This window comes from Vanacampus margaritifer, chromosome 1, assembly GCF_051991255.1.
Source record: "Vanacampus margaritifer isolate UIUO_Vmar chromosome 1, RoL_Vmar_1.0, whole genome shotgun sequence".
Classification (NCBI taxonomy): domain Eukaryota; kingdom Metazoa; phylum Chordata; class Actinopteri; order Syngnathiformes; family Syngnathidae; genus Vanacampus; species Vanacampus margaritifer.
Genome location: NC_135432.1, coordinates 30,131,018 through 30,150,385, shown reverse-complemented (window position 1 = coordinate 30,150,385; position 19,368 = coordinate 30,131,018). Strand labels below are relative to the sequence as shown.

The 19,368-nt window shown below is 40.6% G+C and overlaps 1 protein-coding gene and 1 long non-coding RNA gene across 2 annotated transcripts; one reads left to right on the top strand and one right to left on the bottom strand.

Annotated features, from left to right (window-relative positions):
• The first annotated feature begins 499 nt into the window (after positions 1-499).
• On the top strand, positions 500-19,031 carry LOC144036251 (alpha-1,3-mannosyl-glycoprotein 4-beta-N-acetylglucosaminyltransferase C-like). Its single transcript, XM_077546741.1, has 5 exons — positions 500-685; positions 12,821-12,931; positions 13,029-13,179; positions 13,279-13,533; positions 17,147-19,031. Exons 2-5 carry the CDS (start codon positions 12,836-12,838, stop codon positions 18,055-18,057), a joined length of 1,413 nt encoding a protein of 470 aa, XP_077402867.1. The 5' UTR covers positions 500-685; positions 12,821-12,835; the 3' UTR covers positions 18,058-19,031.
• On the bottom strand, positions 6,239-11,852 carry LOC144036280 (uncharacterized). The gene is made up of 3 exons (XR_013288619.1): positions 11,718-11,852; positions 10,623-10,741; positions 6,239-6,528 (listed from the first exon to the last, which is right to left on the bottom strand). It is a non-coding gene; the product is annotated as an uncharacterized LOC144036280 (long non-coding RNA).
• Positions 19,032-19,368: the final 337 nt, after the last annotated feature.

Sequence of the window (19,368 nt, the reverse complement as noted above, 5' to 3'; positions counted from 1 at the left end):
CCAGTACACTAGTCAAAATAGTTGGGTCAAAAGTACCCCACCCCCGCCTTTTTTTTGTTGTTGCTTTTTGACCTCAATTGGGTTATTTTTGACCCAACTGTTTTTAGAGTGTAAGACCTAAGTGTGAAATACTGCTGGTTTATATGTTCCCTGCTATTGGCTGGCGACCAGTTCAGGGTATTCCCCGCCTCTTGCCCATCAACAGCTGTGTTTCAGAGACTGGATGGATCCCAAGTCTAATACCAGTAATTAAGGTAAGGACCGAAACTTCTTGATGACTTGATGAACGGTCACACTTCTAAGTGCTAAAATAAAACAAAAGGGCAACATTGTTTGATCATTGAATAAAATCCCGGGGGGTGGGGGTGGATGGGGCACACAAAATCTTGCCGAGGGAGCCACATTGGCTAGGACCGCCCCTGCTCATGCCTGACCTATGGGAGCGCTGTAGATCTATCTGATGAACTTGCAACACCTATCCTTGGTGCACATTACGCACACATGCTTTAAAAAAATAAATAATTCCTGCGGGTAAGTACAAAGCATCGTGGAGAGCTAGACGGTGCGCAGAGTGGGTTGTCGGTCCTGGTGTCACGTCTCGTGCACCCCGCGGCCGCGAGGATGTCTGCCCCCGGTTCCCACTGATAGTCGGGACCCAAAGAGCAGGACGCAAGTTAGCATATAGGTGAGTACACTTGTTGGACGACACTTTTTTTTTTTCAAGCGACACCTCTGTGTGTTCATGGTCATTGGCTGTGTTTATTTCTCATCGACGAGAGAACCTGTTGCAAAAAGAACGGTAATGGAAGTTCAAGCCAGTGTCTCATCAATACTGTATTAAACTTCTTGGGAGGAATATGTTGCAGTTTGAATTGCGTGTATGGCAGATACACCTGGGCCTGTAGTTCCCATTATTTTATTCTTTGTGTATCTTGAAATTGAGGCACCTGGGCTGATTTCTATTTTCATTCCAGTCCGTGAGTGACTCTTACTAGTTTCCTCTTGCGTTCGGCACGTTGTGACTCAAGCTATAAAGCACTATTACTACATAAATAAACTACCGTTTTGCACAATAATGTAAAGTTTGACATCCGAAGTGATCGTACCTTTCCTGGCTTTCGTTGAACTTGTATAAACTACATTAAATATGCCTAAACAAGTGTCAATTGATCTGTTCAATGACTGTTCCAATCATTGTATTGTATGCCATTTCTTAATTTATGCGCAAGACAGGGTGCACTGTCCATAAAGTTTCTTTACAATGAAAACAATTCATGACAAAGTCAGTTGTTGAGATATTTTAACCCTTCAAATCCGAAACTGTCGGGGGCAACAAGACAACACACTTGTTTTTCAAATTACCGTAATTCCTGAACCGCTAGTGTGAACCGCAACGTAATCCCAATGTTTTCTGAAAGTAGAGAAGCGAAGCTTTACGTAGATACCACATACATTACGGTAGCTAGCAAATTGTCACGTGTGGAGGAGGGGGAAGTCCCGCGTCATAGGGGGGCGTAACTTCAAAGTACCGTAACTCCAGAACTATTTGTGCTAGCAACGTAATTCCAACAGTTTCTGGGAGCGGAGAAGCAGAACTTTGCATCGATTCCACATTACATTACGGTAGCTAGTAGATCTTCATGTGTGGAGGGGCGCTGTTTCATAGAGGAGTGACGTAGGAGACAGGAGATGACGCATGTCTTACAAATCAACGTATCCACGGCACCATTTGCGCTCGCAACGTATCGGAAATTTTCGCTGACATTTTCTTCACCTACATGCCCCTCATTGAGAAATTATTGGCAAAGGGAATCCAATACACAGAAACTGTGAGAAAAATGACCACATGTCCAAGTGCAACCTGATAACTGACAAAGAACCGTCCAAGAAAGGCCGTGGATCCTGAAAGATATTATAACATTTTTAATACCTAATTTCATATATCAACTATTGTTACACATTATGAACATTTTAATTCTTCATATTAACCTATAAGACATATTTTGTGTCCTGAGCAGAGCAGATGATGTCGACCTCGTATGGTCTGGCCTTAAACTGGGTCATATTATTTAGTCTAAAAAGTTCCTTCTCAGCGTTTTGTGCGAAAGCACATTTAGCCCTTGAACCAGAATTTGTCTCAAAAACACACACACACACACACTCCTTTGGCTGGTATACACTGATTGGTCCAAAATTCCTTGTTTTATTTGTACACGCACATCTCGGTCATGAAAACAAAATTTGCTTTGAAATAATAAACACACACACTTTTTGCTTTCTTCATCAGTCACGGCCACTGTAAATTTGGTTCAACTTGTTTGTGAGATTTTGCTATGGGAAAATCCTTCAACTATATAACACATTCTGTCTCAAAAACATCCACCTGACCTTGTTTACGCCATCTGCTCACGGTTTAGTCTACAAATGAAAAGGAGGAGGTCTTTTTAACTATAAGAAGCTATTGTACACGTAGAAGAGCACATTTGATGCTCTGAAATTCCACGTTCTTTAAGTGATGAAATCAGAAGCTGTTGTATGTCCAGAGACTCTCTGTTTTTTATTAAATCATTTTTGCAAAAGGTGTATTTTTCTTACATTAAACCTATCTTCATTTTTGGAACACGCAAAGAGGACAAATTTATTTTATTCCTCTTCAATCCTACAATTATCAAATGAAGTCCAATGCCAACAGTGTTTGTTTGAAATGGCAAAACATATGGTGGACCAGAGTCTTTTGAAAAAGCTCGGCACTGGGACCAAGAAAAGAGTACACCTACATTGATTAGGGAATCACTAGATCCAAAGTACTCAAAATTAGCAAGTTTTAGTGTTTATTTGCTCAAGGCTTGCTTGAAGTTGGAAAGTGGGGTAGGGAAACAACTCCGGGCCCCTCCTCCCTATCACCTTCAAGATATGTTTGAGTTTATGTGCAAATGTTCCTATTGACCAAATCGGCCATTGGCCTGTCAATGAGTAAAATCGCCGTCGGTGTGTCAAAATTGAAACTGCGTTTTGGTACGTACCGGAACCCAGGAGAAATTTGTGATTCGAATCGCTTTCCTAAATCGGTCTCAGAATCAGGTTGTCACGTGACAGTTGCCTTTCGCGTTCCATTACGCCTCCAAACATCACATTGTTTCAGCAAGTGCTTTTTCTAAAATTAAACAAAATCCAACCATTGCACTATATTAACTCATTTACTGCCATTGACGGCTATAGACATAAAAAAAATCATTTGAACTATTACTATTAGTTTAACATTTTTTCCCACTTTTGTTAACAAGAGTATGAAAACCTAGAATTTTTTTATTGTACATTTAGAACAGATATAAAATTTGTGATTAATCGTGAGTTAACTATTGAAGTCATGCGATTAATTACAATTACAAATTTTAATTGCCTGATGCCCCTAATTTTTTTTAATAATCTTTTCTTTTCCCCCCAAAAAAGATTAATAACTACGGAAGCGTATTGCATTCACTTGAAAAAAAAAAAAATCCTGTTTTTTTAAATAATTTTTTTTCCTGTGTTTTTCGGAATAATTTTTTTCTGTTTTTTTAAATAATTTTTTTTCCTCTGTTTTTCGGAATAATTTTTTTTCTGTTTTTTTAAATAATTTATTTTCCTCTGTTTTTCGGAATAATTTTTTTTCTGTTTTTTAAAATAATTTTTTCCCTCTGTTTTTCTGAATATTTTTTTTTCTGTTTTTCTGAATATTTTTTTTTCTGTTTTTTTAAATATTTTTTTTCCTCTGTTTTTCTGAATCATTTTTTTTCTGTTTTTCGGACTAATTTTTTTTTAAGGGGTTTTCCCTCAGAGATTAGAGAACAAACAACAATACAGTATACACATTCATTCCTTTATTGAGAGCCAGTAAGTAAACATGACCATCTTATTTAGTTTAATCAAGCTTTATTTTGATATGGGTTTAAGGCACTGGGAGATAGTCCTGTCTTTGAGTTATATAGACGGTATTATTATTAGTTTGTCGACTTTACGCAGGCACCTGAGGACTTTGCATTTGTTCAGGAGGAAAGCCCATTCAGATCTGCTAGATATATCAATGTTTGTCCAGGATCAGTTGGATAGATATGGCATGCTCCATGGCTACAAAATGATGCATTTGAAATGCATTCAGGCTGGCTATGTGGTGACTCAAGAAACGATCAGGATACTGATGAAAATACTGGATCCGCATGGTGTGCAACTGAGGCGCAGGAATCGCCTTCGGCGCCGTATCTACCAGAATCCAGGCCCAAACTTTTTGTGGCATGTAGACTCTTATGACAAACTCAAACCGTACGGAATCTGCATCAATGGTGCAATAGATGGGTTTTCACGAATGGTGATATGGCTACATGCTTATTCTACAAACAGTAATCCGAAGATAATCGCTGGATACTTTATTAATGAGGTATCATCAAGGAATGGAACTTGTGCCCGAATTCGTTCGGACCTTGGCACTGAGAACTGTTATATTGAACAAATGCAGATGTTCTTGAGGGACGGCCATCAGGACAACTTTTCGCACAGATGCTATCTGTATGGATCAAGCAATCACAACCAAAGAATTGAGAACTGGTGGAGTTTTTTAAGGAGGCAACACGCACAGTTTTGGATGAACCTGTTCCAAGACCTAAAAGACTCGGATTCCTTTTCTGGTGACTTCCTGGATAAAAGTATCATTCAGTTCACATGTCTTGAAATAATAGAGGTAAGAACAGAAATAACTACTATTTTTCCCCTCATAGTGCACCTGCTTAAGATGTTTTACTTCAATCGTAGTAAAATGCCACACTGTGGGTCAGTTTGTGTGTGGTATTCATGTAATGTGCCTAGATAGTGGAAAAATGTTCACTGTCTTTAGGTTATAGGATTCCACACATTAAAGGAAGAGGCCAGTATTATCAGCAGTATACTGCAGCCTATATTCAAATTGCCAGTACTTAAAAAGTGTGAAAATTAAGCAAAATGTTTCCGTTAGCGTTTGTTCTTAGTTACATGATGCAGTTAGTTAAGCCTATTGCAGATGTTGAGAGCAGATTTGGACTAAATTACTGTCTAGTTTGGATCATGTTGTCTACTGTACTGCAAAAAATGTGTGAACCAATGTATATCACTTTCTTTATTTATACTTATTTAGAAAGAACTACAGGAAGTTGTTCACCTCTGGAACACTCACAGAATTCGCCCAGTGATGATGTACACCTTACCCCAACTTTTTGGTGCTAGAGAGTACCTGAAAAAGGTATCCCAACAAAAGATTGAAGCCTGCAGAGAGGAATGCCTTCAGAGGGGACCGTACCCCTGCGAAGACACAGTGTTTGACATTTGCTGCCTTGTCATGGCAGAAAATAATCTTCATCCACCCACCTGTCCAGAGGAAGCCATTGAGCTTTATATGTTCTTACGTGCTTACATGCGAGCTCAGATTGTATGAACGCTATCTGCTTTATTGGATCAATTGACATGATGTAAGCTTCCGAATTTTACCTGTAAAGGGTATTTAGTTAGAGCTGTAAACAATGGTGAATTTTATACTAATGAACATCTCCACTTTGTGCTTTTCTATATCTTCTGTCTATTCATTATTGAGGAAATCGGTTTTGACAGTTAATGAAAAAAATGGAAGACCTTGGTTTCATTATAAAAAGAGCAGTCAAGGAAATCGAAAATAAAAAATGATCAATATAACACTATATAATACAGTATACTATCCACGTGTGTATGCTTAATGTCAAATGTAGCTCTTACAAACAGAATATCTATTAATACCAAAGTGAAATATTTGTTCCTCTTTTGATATTTTGTTTTTGTGCATTATACCACTAAGGAAGTATACTGTACCTTCCTAATTTTTGTAACTCTTGAAGAGATGTCAGGTGTAATTTGTAGCACATGTAATACAATTTTGGTAATTGTATTGGATTTTCATGTCATCTATCATAAATAGATCAGACATTCATATGTATTTGAATGCAATGTCGCTGTATACATTTGTTAAAAAGGAGTTGCCATTAAACTTTCAGCAAATAAAGCATACTGTATGAATAACTGTTATTAGTGCAAGCATCTTGACCTGAGTTTGCATACATTTGATACATGTAACCTTTTGCAATAAAAGCACCAAAAGAAACATGACCAATATTCACACTGTAGTACATACATAAACATGTCTCAGAAAGTATGATTTCTGAACTACATGACTCAACAATAAAGACACGAAAAAAATAAAAAATCAATGAAAACTACTTTTTAATTGAACAGATCCACTTTTGCTGTCAATATTAACATCTAATATGAGGTAGTGTTTCAACTTGTATTATTTAACAGTGGGAAATATAACAGAGCTTGTGCCAGCCGAAATGGGAAATACCCATGGTCCTCCAGTCCCTTGGCCAATATGATGATATGATGGCACCCTCACATCTGCACCTTCAGCTGCACAGTCTAGGAATTCTGTCCAGAAGGCAGCGTATACATCTCTGGACACGCCATCAGCATTTCTCCAATTATTGAGCTGTCAATCTACAATAAAAAACAAAAATATATACATTAGACATGAAAATCTGAAACTTTATGTCCAAGACTATTTACTTATAGGCAAGACAACCAATCATCAGTGCAGATGATAACACAATAGACAGTATGAAACAATGCAAAAACTTATGAAGCTGGCAATAATGAAGTGTGCTGAATCTGCTGATATAACATCTGACATATACGTTTAGAACAATTTTTATACAAGTAATAGAGAATACGCAGACCATAACTGAGAGAACCTGATGACGCTACATGCGAAAAGTGCTGTTCCCAATTAAGTGTAAAGTCTACACCAGTTTACAGAAGTTCATTTTGTTTTGCAAATGCATATCTTATAATCCTGTAACAGTGCAGTACCCATCAGCTCCTGAATCTACTCAAAGCTGTGGATGCAAGTCTTTTCCTAAGGTAAAATGTGTTAATTTTGGGGCTGCAGCTATGGTTTGTTTTTGAGAATTTATTTCTCTTCTGATTATCGTCTCGAATAATTGATTTAAAAAAAACGATTTTTGCATTATCAAACCATAATAGAAAATGATACCTAACAGAAATGACAGGCCAGTTAACTAGACCTAACAATTGTTTTTGTTCATGAAAACAAAAAATATACATCTTTGCTCCAAAAATACAAAATAACTAACGGAAATTTTTTACATTATCTGCAAGTTAAAAATATGATAAAGAAACAAATTCCAACACTTCAGGGTACGCTCCAACCGCCTGGCTTAGCTAAAGATATTACCAAGCTTTCTCCGACAACAACAAAAAAACTTTCAAAAATATATAAGTTACTTTCATATACGGATAAAATGTCTTTACCCATCTTAAAATGGGAGACAGACTTGTCTATAGCTCCGGAATCTGACTTTTGGATTCAAGTTTGTGAAAATGCATTTAAAATGGCAAAACACACAAATTTACAACTTATCCAATACAAAATAATCCATAGAACATACATTACTCAATATATGATGAAGAAAATGGGCCTCTCCGACTCCAACATTTGTCTCCAGTGTTTACAAAACACTACAGACACTTATGTTCATGCTTTATGGTTATGCACCCCGGTTATGTATTTCTGGACTAAAGTCTTAGAAAAACTTTCCGCTATCTTGGACTATAGGATACCTTTATCTCCAAACTTGTGTTTGCTAGGTGACCTAACAACAACTGACCTACCACATAAACAATTTCAATCTACACTTGTAGCCCTTACTATCGCTAAAAAAACAATTCTGGTTAACTGGAAAAATAAACAAACTCTGAATATCGACCAATGGTCTAACCTCCTCATAAATCACATTTTAATGGAAAAAATATCGGCCTCAAATAAAAAACAAATATCAAAATTCATAGAAATATGGTCTACGTATATAGAATATTTTAACCTAATTCTGGTTATTTAATTCTGCCTGTTAGCGAGAGCCACCACATCGTGATAACTTACATTGATGTCTCTGCATTTGGCAGTTTGTTACTAATGGTTGTGTTTTTATAGTCAGGAACCCAGTTGCTACCAACAGGATCGAGCAGATTCACCTCCAATGAGCACTAAAGGCTAATATTCGGATTCACTGCATGCCAGGGGACTAACTCTACAGGTGCTGTCCCCCCTGGCTGGGCGTGGGCGGGTCTGCCCCTCTGTTGGCTGCTGGGTGGCGGCTGCGTCTTGGTCGTTCCCTGGGTCTCGTGGTGGGTGCTGTGTTGCGGGGCTCTCCCTGGTGTCCGGGGCGGCGCCGCCCCGGCGCGGTTCGTCGCTCTGGGTCCGGCGACGCGGGTCGGGGCCTGTGGGCCGCCGGGGTGCCCCGTGGTTCCCTCTCCCCTCCCCCTTCCTCCCCCTTGCTTCCTCTCCCTCTTCACCTCTCCCCGCCCGTCCTCCGCCTCCCTGTCCCTTCTCCCTCGTCGCCCTTCCTCCTCCTCTCCCCCTCTCTCTGCGGCCCTGCCGCTGCCTCCTGCCCTTCCTGTCGTCTCCTTCCCCCGTCCCCTCCCCCTCCCCTGTCCGCCCTCCTCCCCCTCCCCTAGGCCGGGGGTTCCATCCGTGGCCCGGGTCTCGGCGCTCCGGGGGCCGGGGGAGTGGGCGGGATTGGTGTTGTGCCCGCCCCGCTCCGGTGGGCCTCCGGGCACTTCGGGCGGGCCCCGGTATCCGGGGGGCGAGCCCCGCCGGGGTCCCGGTGGGGTGGGTGGGGGTTTTGGTGGGCGGGTGCGCCTCCCCCCCCCCCAGCTGGTCGCTCCTCTTAACTCACTGCACTAGTTTTGCACAATACATTTTAGGGCACATAACACACTTTGGGGGGGAGTGGGGTGGGGTGGAGACACCGTCTCCGCCCTGCAGCTCCCCTCCAAATTTTAATGCACCACACAACTGGGGGGGGGGGGGGCATCGGTTGGGGCGGCTGCGGTATGGAGCAGTGCTGCGGTCGCCTGTCCGTGTGCTGTGCTGTGGGGGGTGCTGGGGTGGGGAGGGTGTCTGGGGATTTGGGGACCTGGGGGCGGTTGGGGCTGGGTTGGGGTGGGTGGCGGGGTTGGGGGGTGGGGGGGTCGCGGGGGGAGCGGGGGTTGTGGGCTGGTGGGGTGCCTGGTGGGCCTGCAGTGCCCCGTCCTGCTGCGTTGGGTTGGGGGCGCGGGCCGCGTTGGGGTGGGGGGCGCTCCTGCTCCGGGGTTTGCTCTCCGGCCGGTGGCCCCTGCGGGGCCCGGGGGTCGTCCTTTGGCGCGGCCGCGGCCTGGGGGGCCCTGAGGTGTTGCGCTTGCTCTGTCCTGGCGGGGGTCGACGGCTCCCCTCTTTGGTGGAGATTTTCATGCATGCTAGATCCACCACACCAGCATCTATCGAGACTCAGACACAATTTGTTTCTCCCTCAGGTCATTGATTCGGTGGAGGCTGGTGTCTGTGGATCTCACTCTGCTTCGTCTGTCCTTTCTACCTTTCCTCAGTTTCTCCTTTGGGCCCTTGAGGTTTCCCTGATTTGTTGGAGTTTGGATGTCTCTGGGGTTGGTGAAGGTTAGTGGCCCGGTGGGTGGTGTCTGGTCGGTGCTGGGCTTCGCTTTTCTTTCTTTTCTTTGGTCCCCCTTCGGGTCTTCTGGCGGCCCCACGACTCTGGCTGGATTTTGAAGTGTTCGGTTTAGGTGAACGGTATGGGAATTCTTATTTATTTATTTTATTTTTTTCTCACGCACGCACGCACGCACGCACGCACACACGCACACACGCACGCACACACGCACAAACACAAATAAAAAAAAAAAATAAAAAAAAAAGGAGAACAATGATGATGACATTTCAAATGATCAATACTGAGATCTCCCAAAAAAAAGAAAAAAAAAAAAGAAAAAGTGCTGTAATATTGTTATTATATTGTTAATATACGAATGGTGGGGCATGGCTGACGTGCTGACAGATGTGTGAGAGTACTTTGATTAAGCGCAAAGCCAATCAGTCTGCGTTCATGGAAGACTATTAGAAATCATTGATCATTAACTGTTGAAATAACAAGATTTGGACCATTTTAGGTTAAAAAAAAAACCTCTCATAATAACTGTTTAAATTGATAAGTGATAACCCATCAACTAATTGTTGCACCTGTAGTTACTTTAGCATGATAGTAAACGTGTTGTTCTAACTGTTCTTACACCATGTAAGTAATTTGCATGACCATGACGTCTACAGTGCATCTCTAAGTTATCAAGCGTGATTCATTTGTTGCACATTCCTATACTGGAAAAATGCAATGATGACCCTTAGTCTTACTTTGACAGTACTGAACACTTCACATACTGTATATTTGTTCTGAAAATATGTCGTAAAATAATTTTAAAACGTGATATTTAAAACCAATCCTGAAAAAAAAAAGGAAATTGTTTGTATATTCATTTGTATATTTCTATAGCAGTGATGTCTACATCAAGCTGCATTGTTGGAAGGGACAATTGACAAATATAAATATTCGAACCTCTGGAGTCACATGTGGTCAGCTATATGTATAGGTGTATAAAAAAATAATTGAAATTTTGTTAAATATTAAAATATACTTGAGACAAAATACTACATGTAGCTTTGCAGGAACAAATTTCCTGTGACTTACATGATCCTGCTGCATTTTCTGAATGCGCTCCTCAGGAACACCTCTGTTGCGTAAAAATGCCCACAGACCATCATCTTGTGGAAGGCCAGGGGTTGATGATGCAGCCATTGCAGCTAGCACTACAAAAATACAGGAAAAGGCCAAGTCTATATGAATAATCCTTTCAAAGTCAACCTCAGAGTAAATATTGTGCTCACTCAAATTACCAATCAAACTGGTTTGTGTTGTGTGTCCTTTTGTGTGTCAAAGTTTATTCATTAACAATAATATTATACTAATAGTACATTAGACTAAAGCCAACATAGAGTAGTAGTCAGAGTAGGGTTTTAGTAGTAGTCTTACTTTTGTCATTATTAATGATCAATTGTTTTAGTAGTAGTCTTACTTTTGTTATTATTAATGATCAATTAGAAAACAGTTCATCAAGATCTGGGCTTTGCAACGTCCTTCCTCATCGTTACATGCTTAAAACAGGTGTCCCGTGCTAAACAATATGTTACGACTCTCATTTGAGCCATAATAATAATGAACGTTATCTAGGGTGACCAAATGTGTCCTTTTTGGGACGACAGACCATTTTTTAAGTCCTTTCATGAATTCATGAAAATGTCCGGTTGGCATTACGTGACTTATAGGAGGTGAAGTACACTGTGTAGCTTCGACTGCTACCACAATTTCAAGGCCGGGGCGAGTGTCCTCTTTTTGTGGAAATGGGAATATAGTCACCCTAACGACGTTATCTGATTAAGCATAGTGTTTGCGCATATTTAGCATATAACGTTACGACGTAGCCTACATACGGCTCGTTCTACCTAAGGTACGGGAGCGTAGTAGTGCATACTGTACTTGCATATAAACGACGTTATGACGAATGGCTCGTTCTACTTTTGTCAAGTGAAGGATGATCAATGCCCAGCGGGAATCCCTCCTGAATCCCGCTGGGCATTGCTTAAGCAAACTGTTAGCTTACTAAAATCATACCGATCGTATGATATGTACGTGTACTTGCATGCTCCATAACATACAATGATATACCTACCTTACACTAAGACATTAATAATAGTGAGTGTGTTACCAATTAAAAACATGCCTTACCTTAACTGAGCCAGGAGGTACGTTGGAGGTATGCGGGAAAGTGTCCGCCATTAGCGAGTCGGCAACAAGTCAATTGGAGTTCAGAGGTCAAAAAAAAATTACTCCGAAAAACAGAACACCAGCTCTGTTTTTTGGAATAATTTTTTTTCCTTGTTTTTTTAAATATTTTTTTTTCCTGTTTTTTTTTAAATATTTTTTTTCCAGTTTTTTTTAAAATATTTTTTTTCCCCCTGTTTTTCTGAATAATTTTTTTCAGCCTGTTTTTCTATACGGAAAATTACTCCTAAAAACAGAAAAAAAATTATTCAGAAAAACAGAGGAAAAAAATTATTTAAAAAAACAGAAAAAAAAATTATTCAGAAAAACAGAGGAAAAAAAATATTTAAAAAAACAGAAAAAAAATTATTCAGAAAAACAGAGGGAAAAAAAATATTTAAAAAAACAGGACTTTTTTTTTTTTTTCAAGTGAATGCAATACGCTTCCGTAGTTATTAATCTTTTTTGGGGGGGAAAGAAAAGATTATCCCCCATAAACCCATAACCCCCACCCCCAATAAAAAGATTATTTAAAAAATTGTCTAAGTTTTCATACTCTTAACAAAAATGGGGAAAAAATGTTAAACTAATAGTCTAAAATGACGCGTAAACTGGTGTAGTAGCTACTGTGTTTGTTTGGAATTGCGGACTTGTTCATGGCCGTCATTTGAGTTCAACCCACTGTCGTTCGCTTCATGCATTCTAGTGAATTGTACACTTCTTTTTGTCCATGAATGATGCCACAAACACCTAAATAGTGCTTTAGTCCTGTAAAACACTACCACCAACAATGAAAAAGTGTTTTTTGATTTCAAAATACGTTTATTTCCATTCAACAGTGTAACAATTTGACAAAACAAATTCACAAACTATTTACAAATGTGTGCAACTGTGGTACTATTTACAATTATGTGGATGTTTCAAATACAGTTTTTCTTGCTCGGTTGTGCTCCGCCTTTTCCGGTGTTAGAATCGCTAGCCGGTGAGGCTTTATGACGTGGTCATAGCTGCCGCGTCAACGCTTCCAACTTTGGTTAAGAAATATTGTATCACGTGTATATTTACAGGTACACAAGTAGGAAATGCGCCGTCATTCAAAGAAGAAATATGCCGTGTTGCTGTTGCTGCTCCTTGCAGGGGGCATCTACTTGGTTCGTCATACACACCCAATCAACACTGTGAGTACACGCTCTCACACGCGCACAGATAACGAACCACTCGGATGATAAAGAGTATGGTCAGAGTTGATAAATTAACGGCGTTTTTCTTGTGAAGGCCCTGGACAAGTCAGAGGAGCCATTGTTAATCAACTTAACATGGAAGGCAGAAAGGCTGGTCAGTATGGAGTCGTGGGTGGAGCAGGGAGACTACCTGCCCCTCAACGTGACCTACCAACTGCTTGCAGGCGTTCCATCCACTCAAGCTAGTAAGTTTGCTTTAACGTCTGCAAAGCTCATTATAATGTCACTAATATTTGACATGATTTTAGTGTTAAGATTGATTTCATGCCCCTTCTCCCTGACAGGGTATCTATGTATTGGATTGTCATCGGTTCAGAGGAAGAAGGGCAGCTATCTGATCCCCACGTTGGTGTCCCTCTTCTCCCAATCGTCTCCTGAAGAACGCTCCTCCTTGGTGGTGGTGGTGCTGCTTGCGGATTTCGACGTCAGCTGGCGGATGACCACAGTGACCAAGATCAAATCTGAATTCTCCTCGGCGCTAGATCAAGGTCACCTGTTGGTCATTCACGTTCCGGAGGAATGTTATCCACCTACTGCAGGTTAAACAACATTTTACACAAAGTATTTTTTTGGGGGGGGAGTTCATGCATGTCATTCAAATCCCCAATTACTATATTAGACTGACTCATTATGGCTGTTTTGGGATGCATTCAATGCCAAACTTTTTCCTCTGTAGCTCAATGTCTTAATTGAGTGTCAGGTTAAATTTGTGTTGTAAATTGTTGACATGAGACCGTGACTATGTTCACACACACGGGGCCGAAGCCACAAAGAATTGACTGCATCCGCTGGTAGCGTCTTTAAAGGGGAAGTCGACCTTAAAACATTTTTGGACAATAATATGTTATATGTGACCTCACTAGTCTAAACACGACATTCTGATTAATATTACCTTAGCGGAATATGAGTTATGCAGCAAAATCCAGCCGTTTTAATCCATCTTGCGGTGGCCATTTTGCAGTCGACTGAAAATGACCCTGGGGGCTCAGGTAACGACTAATCACAGCTCACCTGTTTTCTGAAGCTGAGCTGTGGTTGGTTGTTACCTGAGAGCTGAGCAACTGTGATCTCATTTTCACTTGACAGCAAGTGGCAAAATGGACGCCTTCTGATATTGATCAAATCTAATGGATTTTGCTGCTTAACTCATATTCCACTAATGCAATAATAAATAGAATACCATGTTTAGACTAGTGGGATAGAACATATTGTCAAATTTTTTTTTTGAGGGGGGGGGGGGACTTTCCCTTTAAATTAACTTATTCACTGCCATTGATGACTATAGACGTAAAAAAATAATGCAAAGTATTTCTATTAGTTTAACATATTTTTTTACTGTACATTTATAACAGATAAAATTATCATGCGATTAATTACATTAAATGCCCCTTATTTTTAATAAAAAACATTTTTAATTAGGCCTATCAGGCGATTATTTAAAAAAATATTGTAATTAATCACATGACTTCACTAGTTAATTAACAATTACTCTGTTCTAAATTTACAATAATTTTTTTCTAGGTTTTCATACTCTTGTTAGCAAAAGTGGGAAAAAAAGTTAAACTAATAGAAATAGTTCAAATGAATTTTTCACGTCTATAGCCGTCAATGGCAGTGAATGAGTTAATTGCACTTAATTTGCATCCAGTTTGCGCCATTTTAATATGACATACCAGTGCACACACGCCCACAAAGTTTCACGGCTGAGAGCAGTTTGCACCTGTTTTCTCCCTGATTGCCACACATAGTGAAGGCATTATTTGATTACTTTATTAAGTGTAATCTTTTGCGTGTTCAAATAAATTGCAGAATTGAGATCGTATGAAAAAGTTCCTTTAAGGAGTTTATTTAAGAGCTATTAAAGACACAGGAGAATTGCTTACATTCGAAGCTGATGTTAAGCCTCAAGTGTGACGAATATGATAACATACAGTTGCTTTATACTTGAAAAAAGAATACTCCCGCCCTTAGGCTTGACAAAGAATTAGTGTTCTTAATAAGCAGACATGATGATACTGATACGATTATCTCAGCTCCCCACCAGGCTCGGAGAAATTATGTAGACAGGCTTTGACCTTGGACCTTCAGTTTTTACGACCAAATGACTGGTGACATGAGGACTTGACCACTTTTAAAACATACACATTCTTATCTCAAGAGCCAGAAGGGAGTGAGAGATACCAATATATTTCACAAAAACATTATCACAGTGTTATTCATTTAACTACACAGTTATATGGCATCTATATACTTATAAGTAAATTCATAAACAGTAAAAATATGAATTGAAAATGTTAAATGTCAACAATAGCAAAGAATAAATGCTGACTTTGCGCCAACAATAACGTGGCTAAACAATGTCAGGATGAGATTCTTTCACTCAATTCAAATAACTCAAAACTGCTCCACTCAACAAACAGGACAGTCAGAAAACTTTTATCAGTCGTCACCAAAATACACATGGACATCTCTACTAATCCTCACATTAATCTCAGAAAATATCAAAACGATCACCTCAATATTTTGGAGTTTATGGAGAAATAGAACAGGCACACCGACAAAGTGGACGCAATCTGCTTGCTCCTTTTTTACCGGTTAGCGGTACGCAAAAGCTACACAAACCTTTAGTGGAATCAGTCCCTGGTGTCTTAAACGGACATGAGAGGGTGTTCATCTTGATAACGCAATTAACACTCCTCCGTATTGAGTCAGTGTGAACTACAGTAATTAAAAATTAAAAATTAAAAATAAATGTCACAAAATCTGAGAAGATGAACCTGGAAGTGCTATTAAACATGCTGTCTGTCATCTAGTGGTGAAATGTGTTATTACAACTGAAAACAGTGTACTAGCATTTTTATCATCAATGTAATCAAGGGGCCACTCCAAGTGTGGTTGCAGGTCACATAGCCAGTTGCCCATACCTACTCTCAATCATCTAGTGTGCTGTGGGAAATTAATACCGATTTATTTTCCGGTAATTGGCTCCAAATGAATTTATTTGCAATAGATACTGTACATAATACACTTGTGTGACATTTTGGTTTGTTACAGTAGATACAGCAGATATACAAAGTCTACACCTCAAATGCAAGGTTTTTGTAAATAATAGGGGTGTGCCCAAAAAATCGATTCTCATATGAATCGCGATTCTCATTTGGTATAATTCAGAATCGATTTTAAATGTCCCGAAATCGATTTTATTTCAATTATTTTATACTGTCTTACCCTTGTTTGTGTGTGCCTTTATTGGGAGCACTGTTTATGTTGTACACGATTTGGCCACTTAGGGGCAGTGTGGTTCCGCTCTTTCTGATACACTGTTAAGTTGTAGCCACATAGAAGCAAAAAGTCATGATCAAGTTATTCCAATACATTTTTTTTTTGCAGTGTAGGATGTTAAGATGCTTCTCTGTATACATTCCTGAAGTGTTTTGTATGAGTCGTTCTTTTGAGTGATAAAAGTGCAATGAGTAGCGCACTAATTAGCATTAGCGAGTCAGACTGGAGTAGATCATGACAATTCTTTGCATATCTATAAATTGAAGCAGAAATCATTGTCAATCAAATAATTGTTAAAATCGATTCTGAATCGATAATCGATTCTGAATCGAATCGCAGACCCAAAAATCGGAACCGAATCGAATCGTGAGACAGTCAAAGATTCCCACTCCTACTAAATAAGTAGATCACACAATATCATTCCAAAACGTTTAACCAACTCTAACCTGCCCAAAACAAACCCAAAGCACAATCCTGCCATCAAGTTTTGAAACCAAGGTTTTGTACTTTTTTGGGACATAATTCCAAAAGGTATGTTTGGTGATAAAACAACACTGCTCATCACCAAAAGACAAAATACCTACAGTGAGGCATGGGGCTGGCAACATCATCCTTTGGGGCTGTATTTGTATTTATTTTTTAGCTACAACTGGAGCCTTAGCATTGTAACCAAATAGCAGTTCAGGCTTCTGCCAGAAAGAAAACTTGAACAGCTGAACTTTATTTTGGGCTAATCAGAGGCGCTTTAACGCCCTCACATCTCTCACTGTAGTGTAAAAGAGATCTAGGATTTCTAAAATATACCTTAAACTACCTTATAACAATCCAGGTCACCATTGTTTAAATAACGTCTCTCTGACTCCCCTACAGGTTTAAAGCGGAACTACAATGATTCCCCAGAACGAGTATCGTACCGCTCCAAGCAGAACCTGGATTACGCTTTCCTTGTGCACTACAGCTCGGGTCTCGGCAGATACTACCTTCAACTGGAGGATGACGTCTCCTCGGCAAAGAACTTTCCTACGGCCATAAAGAAGTGCGTTGAGGAGCAAGAAGGCAAGAAGACAACCTGGGCAACGCTGGAGTTCTCCACCCTTGGCTACATCGGGAAACTCTACAAGTCGGCTCACCTGCCTCTGCTGGCCCGTTTTCTCTTCCTCTTCTATCAAGAAATGCCTTGCGACTGGTTGATGTCTCACTTCCGACTGCTGCTGACTCAGAAGGAGCCCATCCATTTCAAGCCTTCATTATTCCAGCACATGGGCACTTTCTCCTCATTCCAAGGGACTCATAACAAACTAAAAGACAAGGACTTTGAGGACAGCGTCTACTCCAATCCTCCAGCCGAAGTTTTCTCCGACATGTCTACCTATAAGAAACACTTTCCCAAAATGGCCTGGGATGCCGGGGAAGGATTCTTCTGGGGCCGGTCCCCGGAGAAAGGCAACTATTTGACTGTGGTATTCACAGACCCAAGAGTGGTGACGGGAATAACTGTCGAGACCGGGTCAGAGGGGAAAGATATCCTGGGCTCGGCACAGGTGCAAATAGGACACGGTGTGATCACCACTTCACAAGAGGAGAAAACCTGCAAGGGTTTCCATATATTGGGATCGCTCAAGAACGGTCGCTTTGCGATGCAGGGGGTCGACAAAAAGTATGGCTCCGCCTCGTCGTGTTTGAGGATCCAAGTCACAGCCGGGCAGAAGGATTGGGTTGTCATTCGGAAAATCCGAATATCCACAAAGCCCGGCTCACCTCCACAGCAAGCACTGATGTGAATTGGTGTTTCCTGTCAGGTGTCCACCTTATTCCTATTCGCACCATGAGCATTTGCATGAAATACCGGAGCGGCTTTCAGTTTGAACAAGAACCGGCGGTTTTGTTTTCATAATAACAAGTCATACGAGTCCACTTTCTATGACACTTATAGACGATTTTAAGACAAACTGCGCTGTTTTCCTCTTTTCCGGGTTGGCACTGGAAAGCGTACCGATTCTCACAACAACATTCTGTCCTTGTTCGGGGTGCATGTTCAAAACTCCTGGAGCGACGGAGTCCACTTTTTCAGTTTGTTCGTACAACCGCCAACAAGTTCCCAAGCTGCGGAAGACGTGTTTAAATGCTATTGGAGCTTATGATCGTTTAGAAAAAAAAAAGGGGGGGGGGACGTTCAGGGAAACAAAAGCTATCATAAATGATTTACAGCTGCTTCTGTTGTCTTCCAGGAAGTTGCTCCCTCAATTGTTTCTACATGAGAGTACTTGGGAATAAGTAGAGTCGTGGGCTGTGTCCGAATGTCCACCCTCGTCCCTGAACCCTAACTGTCATGACGCACCAGCGCATAAATCTCTTGACTATTTATTGTGAATGAAAATGTTTTAAAACTGTACTTTATTTACATTGTTGTACATATTTTCTAACTAAAATGCATTAATTATTTCTGTAATGCTTGCACTATCGCTCGCGCCATGTTTTTTTTATTTTTATTTTTATTTTTATATACTCGCAATGCATTGTGGTCTACATCAACCTGGTTGAGTGAACATCAATGTTCACCACTTTTCAGAGTGCATTGTGGGTCATTTTGAGTGCCCTACATTTTCGCTCCCTGGACATTCGGACACCCCTACAAAATGGCGTGACCCCCTCAGTAGGTAGTGCACTGTATAGGGACTAGGGTGCACATTCGGACACAGCCGTGGCTTTCAACCCCTGGGGGGCGGGGCACTGGACAATTTCAAAGGGAGGTGCAATAGCTCAGGGGGTGGGGGGGGGGGGGATTCTAGTTTGCAAAACAAGCCGCACTAGTGCGGAGCACAGGGTTGTTCTCAGAAATCATGGACCAGGAGTGTGATGTGAGCACAAAACTGAACTTGTGCAAAACCAGTAAAAAACAAACAAAAAAACTTTTAATCAAACCTTCCTGAAGTGTACTATGAATAAATGTAGCCATTTGTTCACGGGAGATTGTTGAAAAATTGGAACAATGGTTGTCGTTCAATTTGAGGATCACGTTGGACACCATCAATGATCGGCTGTTTGATTTGCACAAAAAAAAAAAGGCTCGAAATTCAAATCCTGCTGACTCA

What these genes read in the sequence shown, in the direction of transcription:
- LOC144036251 (XM_077546741.1), top strand. Translation starts at nt 12,836, where the DNA reads ATGCGCCGTCATTCAAAGAAGAAATATGCCGTGTTGCTGTTGCTGCTC. An exon ending in CGTTCCATCCACTCAAGCTA is followed by an intron (nt 13,180 to 13,278) that starts GTAAGTTTGCTT and finishes TCTCCCTGACAG; the next exon opens with GGTATCTATGTATTGGATTG. An exon ending in ATGTTATCCACCTACTGCAG is followed by an intron (nt 13,534 to 17,146) that starts GTTAAACAACAT and finishes ACTCCCCTACAG; the next exon opens with GTTTAAAGCGGAACTACAAT.